The sequence below is a fragment of the Coturnix japonica genome, chromosome 2 (assembly GCF_054131305.1).
Source record: "Coturnix japonica strain WE chromosome 2, WE-NBRP24, whole genome shotgun sequence".
Lineage (NCBI taxonomy): Eukaryota > Metazoa > Chordata > Aves > Galliformes > Phasianidae > Coturnix > Coturnix japonica.
The window spans coordinates 36,228,641-36,241,187 of NC_140664.1; the positions used below are offsets into that span (position 1 = coordinate 36,228,641).

General features: G+C 38.1%; 1 protein-coding gene across 6 annotated transcripts in view; it reads left to right on the forward strand.

Moving 5' to 3' along the window:
• Positions 1-3,285, forward strand: part of PCMTD1 (protein-L-isoaspartate (D-aspartate) O-methyltransferase domain containing 1) — a 40,691-nt gene extending 37,406 nt beyond the window's left edge. For all 6 annotated transcript variants that reach the window (XM_015855560.2, XM_015855562.2, XM_085537385.1 and 3 more), the window contains one exon: positions 620-3,285. In XM_015855560.2, coding sequence (XP_015711046.1) covers positions 620-990 — 371 coding nt within the window. In that variant the 3' untranslated portion in view covers positions 991-3,285. The remainder of the gene's footprint in view (positions 1-619) is intronic.
• Positions 3,286-12,547: the final 9,262 nt, after the last annotated feature.

Here is a 12,547-nt window from a genome sequence, read left to right on the forward strand (position 1 = left end):
CTGCTATCTAATTATGAATGCATTAGGAAATTGAAGTTGTTCTGTGAAATGAAATCAGTGAGATAATGCTTCTTTCCTCAGCTCATTGTCTTTTTACTGTTGGCTACAAACAGTATTGCCAGTATTAAGCATCTTCTTGGTCTCAAATTTTAACTAGCACAGAGTTTAAGTTTGTGTGCAAAAAATATTTAGTTGGAAGTTCATTAAAAGTTTTTATACTGAATCTGTATTGACAGTGTTTTTGTAAAATTTCTTTCTTCATTGAATTCTCCTTTGCAGTAGTATCCATAAATTTTATTCTATTTTACGTAGGAACAAAAATGAGACTCAAGTTGAACAAGCAGCAGGTCTTGCTGATGTAGACTTATAGAATCACCAGTATTTCCCACTAAACCACGTGCCTCAGTACAACGTCTAAATGTTTCTTGAACGCTTCCAGTGACGGTTAATCTCCCACCTCCCTGTGTAGCCTATTCCAGCACCTGGCCACTCTTGGAAAAGTATTTCCTAATGTCCAACATAAATCTTGTGTTCTTAAACACAAATCTCACTGTCTTGCAGCTAATGTTTTTGTTAGAGGGAAATTTTGCTTAATGAGTATAACTCTCTTTCCTTTTAGCTCCATGTGCTGTGAGGAATCTTCAGGACCTAGCTCGAATATATATCAGACGCACCCTTAGAAACTTCATAAATGAGGAGATGAAAGCTAAAGGCATTGCTCAGAAGGCTCCTCCTAAACGGAAACGCAGGCGATGTCGTAGACGCAGAATTAACACCTACGTGTTTGTTGGTAATCAGCTCATTCCTCAGCCTCTAGATAGTGAAGAAGATGAAAAAATGGAAGATGATAACAAAGAGGAGGAGGAGAAAGATCACAGTGAGGCCTTGAAGCCAGAAGAGCCTCCTCGAAATCTATTGAGAGAGAAAATTATGAGTCTACCATTACCTGAATCTTTAAAAGCGTACTTGACCTATTACAGAGAGAAGTAACTTGTTTTAAGTAGAAGTAATGCCTACTGATAGTTCCCTTATTCTTGAAAATGTAGCATTTATTAAGAAATAGGTGGACGAATTATTATTAGTCTTTCATCAAGACTGAAGTACAGCGATAAATCATAACTTATCTTTATCTTTGCTACAAGGAAGACTTGCATTCAACAGTAAAATCCCTTTTTAAAAATCTATTTTTCTTTAAATTTTGAAAATGCTGTTTTAACTCTGAAAGAAAGATATATTCCATTATGCAGCACTACCAGTATTTTGCATGGTATGTCTTTTTGATCCCTAACAGATCTGTATTGATAAAAGGATGAGTGAAATTTTATATCTGCTAACTAATTGTTAAACACATGCATCTGACTTGAGCAGTTTGTCTGTATTTATTATTAGGGGAACATTTTAAACATGCAGATACTTATCCTCTAATGTCAGTACCAGACCCTTTAAAAAGTTAATTTTACTATGGCTTTGTTGCAATCATTATTATTATGTTGGTATAAATGTATTCCAACAACACAAGTGCAATAAATGTATACAGACACTGAATTAGCTGGCTTTAATGAAATATGAAAGTGCAAGTTCTGAAATGTCAGGTGACCCTACTACTTCTGCATTTACCTTTTGCCAAAAGATCTTGAGAGAAGTAACAGCTTATCTCAGAGCCTTAAAGAAACATCATATTGAATGAAAAGGAAAGCAATGCTTACTTCAGCTCTGCTTATACTTAACTCCATTGTATGCTTTCAGTATTTCTAACTAGAGGCGCTTCCTCATTTGTGAGATGTTTAGGACAGTACTTTTTTTGTTTATTTCTGCAGCTCATGGCATTGAGACATAATGTTTTGTAGTACAAGACTGTACTTTAGATTTGTCATCTGTATTTACTGCTTTTAAGTAGAAGTAGAACTTCAACAAAATTTAGTTTGTATTGCTTATTGAAATAGTTATTATAGTAAAAGTTAGAATTTGTTTGGCAAGTGCACTTTAGTAAATAGGTTTTATACTTAACATGCATCTCCAAGAAGGTAGACTTGTGCTAGCCTATATTTTGTTTCTGAGCATGGCTCTTAGCACAAAACTATTCATAAAATCGTATGCATCTTTTGGAAACCTATGAGTAGCAGTGCAACTGTGGGGATCCACAATAGTGCTGATTTAAATTGTTTTACAATTTTTCCTCTTCTAGTTGTGAAGTTATTTGCAGTTCTGATTTATTTTTTTTAAAACTTTGTATGTTCTTAACATCTTAATTTCATAATTCTTTGTTGTAATGTAACCATGAGGCAAAACACTGTTTATTAAGAACTTGACATGATGTGCATTAAAAGCCACAGTCATTGGAACAATCTGCCTGGACCCAGTGAAAAACATTCCTTATGAAGAAATATCCTGCACAATACATTTTTAATACTGATAATTTTTCTGTGTGTGAAATAACAGACAATCTAACCAACTTTTCTAAAACAGTAAAGTTCCTAGTCCAAGTATTTATAACCAGCCAATATTAAGTCAAACTAACAGTCAAGTATTGACTTCCAGATATATAAGCTGAGACAGAAGATGCATAACCCTATGACAATGACCCTTTATTGTGCATTTCATGCTGCAGTCCCTGGTTGTTTTTTTTGTTAAGGTACATGATAGTAATGTTTAAATGGAACTTCATGAAGGCCTGCTGTACCAGCATGTGGAGTTATTTTCCGCAATATATTTACAGTATAAGTAAACAATACTATTTGAAATAAATGCTCTGACTTCATCCTAAAGGCAGGAAGAACTACTAAGGAATAATTTTCCAAAATAATGATTCTAATAAAGTAGTTGTGATGCTTCAGCTATAATAATTGAGCATAATCTTGTTTTAAGTAGGTTATTTTAGATGGAGTTTAAATCATCTGAAGTTTGAGATGTTTTTTTCTCTCCTTTTCTTGGAATATACATCAATAAACTCAAGAATTTGAGATTATTGAATATCGCTTATATACTTTAAGGACTCTATACAGGATGCTTTTGGAGAATAAACTGCATTCTTTCACTCCTGTGTACTTGGAGAAATGGACAACGGATGATTTGTCATGATTATTCAGTATGTAAGTCTTTTTGCATTCACTGAAAGAGAATGTTTCTTCTGTGTTTTTATATGTGGATTTATTTTACACTCTTGAATTTATATTTACATAAAAAGGTAGAAATGCAAAATGTAATAAAACTTAATTTTTGCCATCTCACTTGATGGGGACGTTGTTGCAATAAAAAGGTTTTTCTGGTGGTTTCTGCTTGCTTGAATTCCTGTGTTTCTGTGGAAGTTTTAAGTTATTTGGAATTTCACGTATCAGCTTATTCATAATTTGGACACTGATTTCATAATAAAGATGATCATTGAGTCTCAGAAATATTGGAAGAATAGTGCTTGGCTACATTTTGAATTGTTGTAGAGGTTAAAAGATGAGATATTCTTGACACAGAAAAACTATTCAGGGCCCAGCAGTACTTCCAGAGCACTTATAAAAAGAGTTTGTTTTACTCTGATTTCTAAATATTGGGATTGGTTTAACCCTGAACAGAGCTAATACTTAGGTCAAAATAAATAAGGAAAAACTTTGAGATAAGAATAACGAGGGTGGTGAACAAGCTACAGGTTCTTATTACTGAAGCTCTATCTTGATGTGGCCTTAAGTTATTAGCATAGGGAATAATGTAGGTATGCTAACCTGACTAGCAGTGCTGTAGTTGTAATCACTATAATTAAGGCTGTAGCAAATTGGAACTTGAGGGTTTTTAAACTCCTTGGTCTGAAGGAGGTATTGAGATCAACACAGCGTTTTTGAAGACCTGAAGTTAGTAATCCCTTGTGTAGGTAAAACTGAACAAAACCATATCAAAAATTTGTTCTACTAGGTGCTGTCTCTTTTGTTTGTTTAGGTGCTGGTAACTTAATCTGTTTTTGTGTGCGTGCATGTATTTTGTTTGTTTAACATACACATCTACCTTACATCTAAATTACTTTATTAGTGCATATCTATTGGTCAGTTTCAAAACAAATGGGGAATTTTAAACATATGTGCTCAGTTCACATTTAAAGTAGTTTTAACTTGCTAAATGTCTCCTTCAGTAATCCATATAGTTGATATAGGTTGAAATGCTTTTATATTAGTTTAGATTCTCTAATTGTAAAATGTAAAGAAAATGTGTGCTGTATTCTTCCTGAAGCTGTGCATAGAATTCCACCTTAATGACCTGGTAATTATTTTGACAATACTTGAATGGTGTCTAAGGCACTTTCCATGAACTTCTTTTTGCGTAGATTCTTGGACTTTCTGATAGATTGCTAAAACTTTCAAGTTAAGCAGTTAACCTTCCAGTAAAATCTAGATTGCTGGCTTGATAAATGCCTGCATTGTTTCTCTGACTTTGGAGTGTACCACCATCTTCATGAATCATTCTGTTCAAGTAAGGCTGGCTCATTTAGCAGTAAGTTTGCACCATGCTTATGGTAAGTTTTGTAACCAAGAATAATGCTTTATCAGTCCTTTGTAATATGATGGTAAAATTTTCTTTCTTTCTACAATCTTCTGATTGCCAGCCTTTGTATTCTGTGTAATACTTTCAGAGATTAATGGTCTTGTAACCTTCCTGGTAATTGAACTCCATCCTCTGCTGCTGCAACCTAGGAATCTGTTACACCTTGCCTGTGCTGGAAGAAAAGCACTAAAATGTTTCTTCTCCTTTCTTTACACATTCACCAGCAGTCATGATGGATGTTGGCAAAGGAGAGGAGACAAAGCAGGTGTAATAGCACATGCTAAGTATTTCTTCTTTTTCTTTTCTTCTCCTTCCTTCCCCCCAGTTATTCATTTACTTGACATTTTTCTGTCCTTTTCCTCCTAAGTGCAAAAAGAACTCACGGGTTTCCTGATGTAAGACAATGCAGAACTACTCTACTGCTTATTTGAGTGGCCTGCCTCAAACACGTTTGTTTACCTCAAACATAGAAATATTCCTTGCAGGCAAATAAACAGACTTTTGTTTCTTTGAGACATCCTTTTGGGGTCTTGCAATAGTATATTCTGTTTGAACAGAGTTCCACATACTTTGATTTTTGAAGTCTAATAGTGTCCATTCATGTTGAGTCTCTAAAAATCTTTTTTTTTTTTTAAATTTAAAAAAAAAAAAAAAAAACACAAAAAAACACAAAACAATAAAACACTTCAGGTTCTTTACTTTAGATTTACTTTACATTCAGAGGTGAAATTTGTTGATACTGCTGTTGTCTTTTTGGATCTGCACGGAGTTATCTGTATGTTTGCTGTGTGCATTTGCAGCTTTCTCCATTGCTCTGCAGCTGCAAGCAGTATCCAGACTCCCTTTATGTGGTGTACTGCATTTTGGATTGTACTTCTCTTACCCTGAGGAGAGGTTCTGCCCAGTTCATGAACTGATGCCTGGAGAGCTGAGCATACTTGGGGTCCACATCCCACATGTAGGTCCCATCTTGTTATCCCAAACCTGCATTGCCCAGTCCTGCATCTTCTCGGGGTTCTGCTAATATAGAATGTCAGCATATCTGTGCTGCAGCATTGCATGGTGATCATACATACCCCTTTGTAGTTAGAAGTGTGAAAACAAGCTTCACTTACCACCTTGGCTCCTGGGCTGTTAATATTTTGTATTCTGGGACAGGAGCAGGAATTAAGGATTAAAGGATGAAAGAATTACACAGGGAGAAGTAATTGGCAGATAAACAGTAACAACAGATCAGATTGTATACTCATGTTAATCATACATATTCTCACATCTTTGCTATCAAAGATCTCTGTATGTTAGCGAGAAAGCAGATTTTGCTTATTCTGATCACTTTAAATATTTTGTTAATAAATCTTTCAAGCTTGAATTATCTTTTCCATCAGTTTGTTTCTCTCTACTAAATGATAGGATTTACATGTTGGAATCAGAGCAAACTTTACAGTATTTGTGTACTTTTTGCTCTAAATTTGCAATGCTGGCTTTCAATAATCGTAATGAACTTTAGCTTGACATCTTATAAAACTAAATTCAATATTTATAATATTACAGTTGTTTTAATTTGTCTTCCCCCTCTGAAAGCATTAAAAATGCTTTCTCATCTTGCTGTGGAATTGCATCAAGAATTTGTGCTTATTAAATTTTACCAGGAGAGGGCAGTATTGCTTTCTATTAGATGCGGTGTGCTGACAACCAGAAGAGGCAGTTAAAAAAGGAAAGCTTATATAATGAAACGTTTCTGAGCTAACTTGCTTAGATATATGGCTGGAAGATGAGTAATCGTTCTGAGTGGTTACTTTTATTGTTTTCTAAATACTTGTCTGAGATGACTGTTTCAGAAGCTTAGTATAATGAATTTCTTTCAGGGTGCAATTTAATACTGTTTGAGATCTGATGCAGTTATAGCCTTCCATTCATAGAAATTTAGGGTATCACACTGTAGAAGTAATGCAATTTCAAGTATTAGATGTCTCCATTTGCCCAAGTCAACTTGTGTTTCATACCCATGCTTACTTCAGTACTGTACACAAGAAACCCATGGCTTTGTAGAGAACTGCTGTAATCCGTACCTGTGCCTGACTTAAATAATGCAGTAGGTGGCTGCTGCTATGCATACTGTATGTAGATACTACACAGAACTGCTTCTCATCTGCTTTGTAGACTAGCAAGCAGTGCAGAGGCATTAACACAGCACCAATTGTTATGAACTGCAGGAGAAACAAACAGACACAAAATAAATGCATATGAATGTTCTGGAGCATTTGGCATTAAAGCCTGGCCACAGTGGTACATTTCCCAGAGACAGCAATGTAAGTGATGGAGAAAAGGGGGACATCTCGGAGCACAGTGTGCTACCAAAGGCTTGCAGCAAGAATTTTTCCATCCTAGTGCCTCGGTATGCCAAAAGCAGACTTCAGTCCTACCTTCAGTGTTTGCGTCAACAGCCACAGTGGCTTTCCAAGCCTCTGAATTATGCAAGTTTTGCTGCCTGAAGAGTCCTACCACTTTACTGACAATTGCTGATTTACTTCTGAAATTTGGAATTAATACAAAATACTGGCCAAAAAAGCAAGTGTATTATTTAAAGCTTGAGACAAACAGATCTGTCATACTGTTTCCACAGTGTGATCTCAGCATTGCTAATGAAGCCAGTGCTGAGATGAGCATTGGCAGCAATCTTAATCAGACACAGTTTCAGATCATCTTGAAAAACAAGATACATATCTAAACTGCTGTAGTAGTAGCAGGAAGAGTCAAATGCTGAACTTGTCAAGGCCAGAATAAGACTTTGCATAGATGCAAAGGTTGGTAGTATATATTTACTTAGTACAATATAGAATAGAGGAATTGAAAAAGCTTTAGAAATGCAAATGAAGATTTTTCTTGTTGGAGTAAAGCCTGCTGTTACACTGCAGCAAAATCATAGAATCATAAAATGGCCTGGGTTGAAAAGGATCTCAGAGATCATCTAGAATCAATCCTAACCTCTAGACCATGTGACAGCACATTTAAGCTACTTTTCTGACCAAAGACTGTATGTTGTATGACATCGGAAAGGTGACAAGGTCCATCTCCTGTGGAAATCCTCTACTTCTTTGTTCCACAGCTCCTCTATACCATTCTTTCTAAAGTAATGATTGAGTGACTGTCTTCTGGAAAGCTGTAATAGGATCATTATCTTAAATTCCTGTAACTGGTGACTTCTTCCATACCTAGCAATTGGGATTTTTAGATTTTCTTTACTGATTTTTATTCATATTTTTTAATGACGTGGCATGCATCTCCATGCCTTTATTTCATAGAATCATAGAATGGTTTGTGCTGGAAGGGACCATTAAGTCTTCTAGTTCCAAGCCCATGCTGTAGTCAGGGCCCCATCCAACCTGGCCTTCACAGACTGGAGCATCCACAGCTTCTCCGGGCAATGTGTTCCAGTATCTCATCCCTGTCTGAGTAAAATACTTATTTATTTATATTATTATTATTTATTTTATGTCTAAAACAAATTTATTCTCCTTCAAAACCCCTTGCTGCCCTGTCACTGTGCGGTTTTGTAACAAGACCCTCCTCTCTTTTAGGCTAGCTCCTTCTAGATACTGGAAGGCTACAATCAGTTCTCCCTGGTGTCTTCAATCCTCCCAGCTGAGCAAGCTCAGTTACCTCAAACTGTCATCATAGGAGAAGCGCTCTAATCATTTTGATGTCCTTCTCTGGACCTGATTCAACAGCTCCGTGTCTTTCTTGTTCTGAGAGCCTGAGACCTGGATGCAGTGCTCCAGATGGGTCCCTCACAATGGCACAGCAGAGGGGTGCAGTTCTCCCTCTCTGCTCTGCTGACAGCTCCTCTTTTGACACAGCCCAGGGTACGTCTGGCCTTCCAGGCTGCAAGCACACAGTGCTGGCTGACATCGAACTTCTCATTTACCAGTATCCCAAATCTTTCTCCTCAGAGCTGCTCACAATCCAGTCTTGGCCCAGCTTGCATTGGTTCATGTGAGTGCCCTGTTCCAGGTGCAGGACCTTGTATTTAGCCTAGCTAAACCACATGATGCTTAAGCAAGCCTGCTTCTCAAGGTCCCTCTAGATGGCAGCCTTTCCCTCATGCATGTTGACTGCAGTATGCAACGTGGTGCTATCAGCAAACTTGCTGAGTGCTATCAGTCCTGCTGCTGTCCGTATCATGCTACCAAAGATGTCAAACATTTCCAATCCCAATGCTGACCTTCTGAGGAATGTTGCTTATCACTGGTACCCACCTGGGGCACTGAGCTGTTGACCACAACTCTTTGAGTGTGACCATCTGGCCAATTCCTTACTCACCGACTGGTGCATCTGTCAAACCTATGCCTCTCCAACTTAGAGCCAAGGATGACATGTGGGACAGTGTCAAATGCTTTGCACAGGTCCAGGGAGGTAGACTTATCAGAAATTAGATTTCAAAATCAATCACTATTTGTTGTTTGTTTATGTTTTTCAGGGTGTTTTTGTGTGTGTGTGTGTGTGTGTGTGTGTGTACTTAAAAAAGAAGAAACTGACAATTTGGAGAGTAATGGTGATGTGTTCCTGATCTGAGATTAGTAATAAATTCTGCTATGTATTTTTTTTTTCTCTGTGAGCATAATATCTTATTTTACTGCTATTCAATCTATTTTGTTAATTATTTTTTCCCCTTTATTTATTTGTTTACATTTTCCCTGCGGTGCTGGTAGCAGTTGCCATTGGACAGATTTAGTTCTGTCACAGTGACCTTGTCTTTTTTATCTACCGCTGATCTTTTGACTCCTATCTAGTCCATGGACTCCAGTGGTCATTAATTGCAAGGTGCTGATCATCTAAGATGCTGGGAGAATGTCTGCTCTAGGAAATGGTTAGAGATGAAACATGGAACATCAGTGAATAATGTATTTAAGAGATTCTTTTCAGGCAGATAAGAATTAAAGAACCAAGGGGACTTGCAAATCACAAAGGCAAAGGTCCACAAAAATATTCAATTTTTTTAGCTGTCACTTCAGGCACTTACACTAAAAGTTCATATGTTCATATCTTCTTTGCTCAACTGCTACTTCTGATCCCTGCAGCTTTCAATGCTGTTTAATATAACTTAGTTTTCATTGATGTCCTCCCATTAGGACTGAGAATCACAGAGCAGATACTCCTCAGTTTAGTTTGTCCTGAAAGCTCAAACACTTCTGCTGCATTGTGCCTCAGACCTCAGAGATGGTGAATGGTGCCTTTTCCAGAAGGGAAGAGGTGGTTCTACAAGTCCTGTCTCAAAACCTTGACAAGAAAGGTTCTGAAAGATCTACCAGAACAGTTATCTATGCAGAGAGAATTTGTGGAAGTGAATAACAGACATCTCTTCCTCTCCTTGGCTTCCATACTTGTGTCCAGTTAATTTTGTTGGTTCCTATGTCATGCTGCTTGCCATGATTTCCAGGCTGAGAATCTTAAGTCATCCGAGAAGCATGGCTTTAGGAAAATAGCAGGTCAGCCGGTCTATTTTATGTATTTAACTCTTTTGAAAAACAACTGACCAACCAAAGAAAACAAACTAACAATGTGGTATTTTCCATCATGGAACAAAATGCATATTTGTTTGCATATGCTTTATGTTAGATTTATGTCTTTTTTTTTTTCCCAAAGATGATAACTTTTGTAAGTCATTTCCCTTAAATGGTGCAGCCTTGCTTTGACACTAAATTCATTGGAGATTTCAAAATGAGGATAAAAAGGGATGTTTGTAAAGGCTATTGAAAGTGGTCACAAACAGTAATGGCAAGGGTAACAATTATGCTTCTTTGGCAATTTTTTTAAGGTCTCTGTCAAAACAATTTCCTAATTAATGCTTAGGGATACAGTAAAGAACAGACAGTAAAATCGTTAAAGCAAATAGCTGAGCAGAAAGTGTCTTACTGTGTTATTCTCTGGAAACTGATGTTCTAAAGACATTACTTCTTTAAAATGAATAGAAATATCTGAGTTAGATTTTACTTATAGCATCAGTGTGCTGGCATTTGTGAATATAACTGATACATCTTGATAAAGAACAACAGTCTACTGAGGAGGAAGTGTGAAAAGGATGAAATCCTAATTTCATTGAAATCAATAGGAGTTCTCCTGTTAGCTTTTATAAAGGATTTCACTACTGTTAAAAACTTCCTGTTTCTGAAGAGCTAATCGCAGAAGACAAAGAAGAAATTAAATGTCTAGTAAAGGGCTACAGTATAAAAGTAGTGCCTAACTAGTTTCTTGTTATACATTTATTCCTTGAAATAATTTGTTCAAATTTAAAGAACTGGTTTGAAGTCCGTGACATGGAACATTCATGAGGCCTATGCTGGGGTATGAGCTGAGCAGATGAAGCAGAAAATGAGAATGAGAAGAAATGGTATAGCAAGCACAAAGGAGAGACTTGGTGTGTTCTGGGATTCTGCTAGTAGGAGAAGGTGGGAGGGAAAGGGGTAACAAACAGCAATGAAAGAGAAAATGGAAAATAATATTGGCTATATTCTATCAAGGAAGAATAATCTGCTGATATTTGCTTGGCAACCTCTGAGGTTTTGTAAGTGTCTAAAGCCCTACGTTTTGGCTCTGGAAGGTTGAATTTCAGCCTCCGATGATTAAATATTTAAACACTCTCAAAGGAACAAACTAAGGCCATAATCAGCTGTCTAAGCTGCCTAAGGGGAGAAGGAGGAAAGAATAGACAAAGGTTAGGCTGAGACATCTCTAAACATAGTTCCCAGTGGGAAGGAAGGCACATGGAGACACCGGAGAGAGGAGGGAAAAGCAATGGGAACTGGACAGAGCATGGGCAGAGCAACAGAATAAGAGACAGTTCTGTCTGGAAACAAGTAAAGGATAGGAAATGCACAGAGATGCGGGGGTAGAGGGGAAAGGACAGTGGTTGCCCCCTAATGTGGGGTGAACTCATTGGCAACCACAAGGTGCTGATACAACCTCCAACTCCTGCTCTATGTGGGGTCTCACAGCCCTTGTCCAGCCACAGCTCTCCATGAACATCCTCTCTCACAGCAACACAGCATGTTTCCTCCTGTGGGGCAGGGAAAACATTAGAAACTCCTGCTCTATGTGGGGTCTCACAGCCCTTGTCCAGCCACAGCTCTCCATGAACATCCTCTCTCACAGCAACACAGCATGTTTCCTCCTGTGGGGCAGGGAAAACATTAGAAACTAGCTTCTGTGGTAATTCAGCTATTTCAGTGACTGAAGAAAGAAAGAGCAGATGTTTGTACAATTTTCAAATGATAAAACTGTAGCACAGGCATCTTCTGGGTGAGTGCTTAGGGCTTTCTGTCTCAGTAAAGATGAATAGTATGGCTAAAGAACTTCTGGAGGGGCTGAGACAGCTGGGACTCCTCAGCCTGGAGAAGAGGAGGATCTGGGAGATCTCATTGGTGTCTATAGATACCTGAAGGGAGAGTTCAATGAAGCCATGCTCCTTTTGGTGGTGCCCAGTGCCAGGACAAGAGGCAGTGGGCACAAAGTAGAATATGGGATGTTCCCTCAGAACACAAGGAGCACTTCTGTGCTGTGCAGGTGATGGAGCACTGGCACAGGCTGCCCAGAGGCTGTGTGTGGGCTCTGCTCCTCTGAGACCTTCAGCAGCCGCCTGGACACGGGCCCGGGCCCCTGCTCTGGTGTCCCTGATAGAGTGGGGGAGTGGGCCTGATGGACCCAGATGGCACTGCCAGCCCCAGCCATTTTGTGATTCTGTGACTGAACGAGAATCTATTCCTAAAACTGTAAAGTTTCAGACTCACCTGATCCCAGATTTTGTGTAAAGAGTAATGCCAAGTATTTTGCATACCTTTATATTTGCAGTTGAACAAAAGGCTGATGAGAATGGGGAGATATCACGTTGTAAAATATCACTTTGGTATAGGACCTCACAGAAGGCTGTGAATAAATACAGACCCTTTACACTGTGACCCATGGGAGCAATAGTAATTTCTTCTAAAGATGCTAGTCTGCTTCCAGCAAAATGCAAAGCTGAAAACAAAGA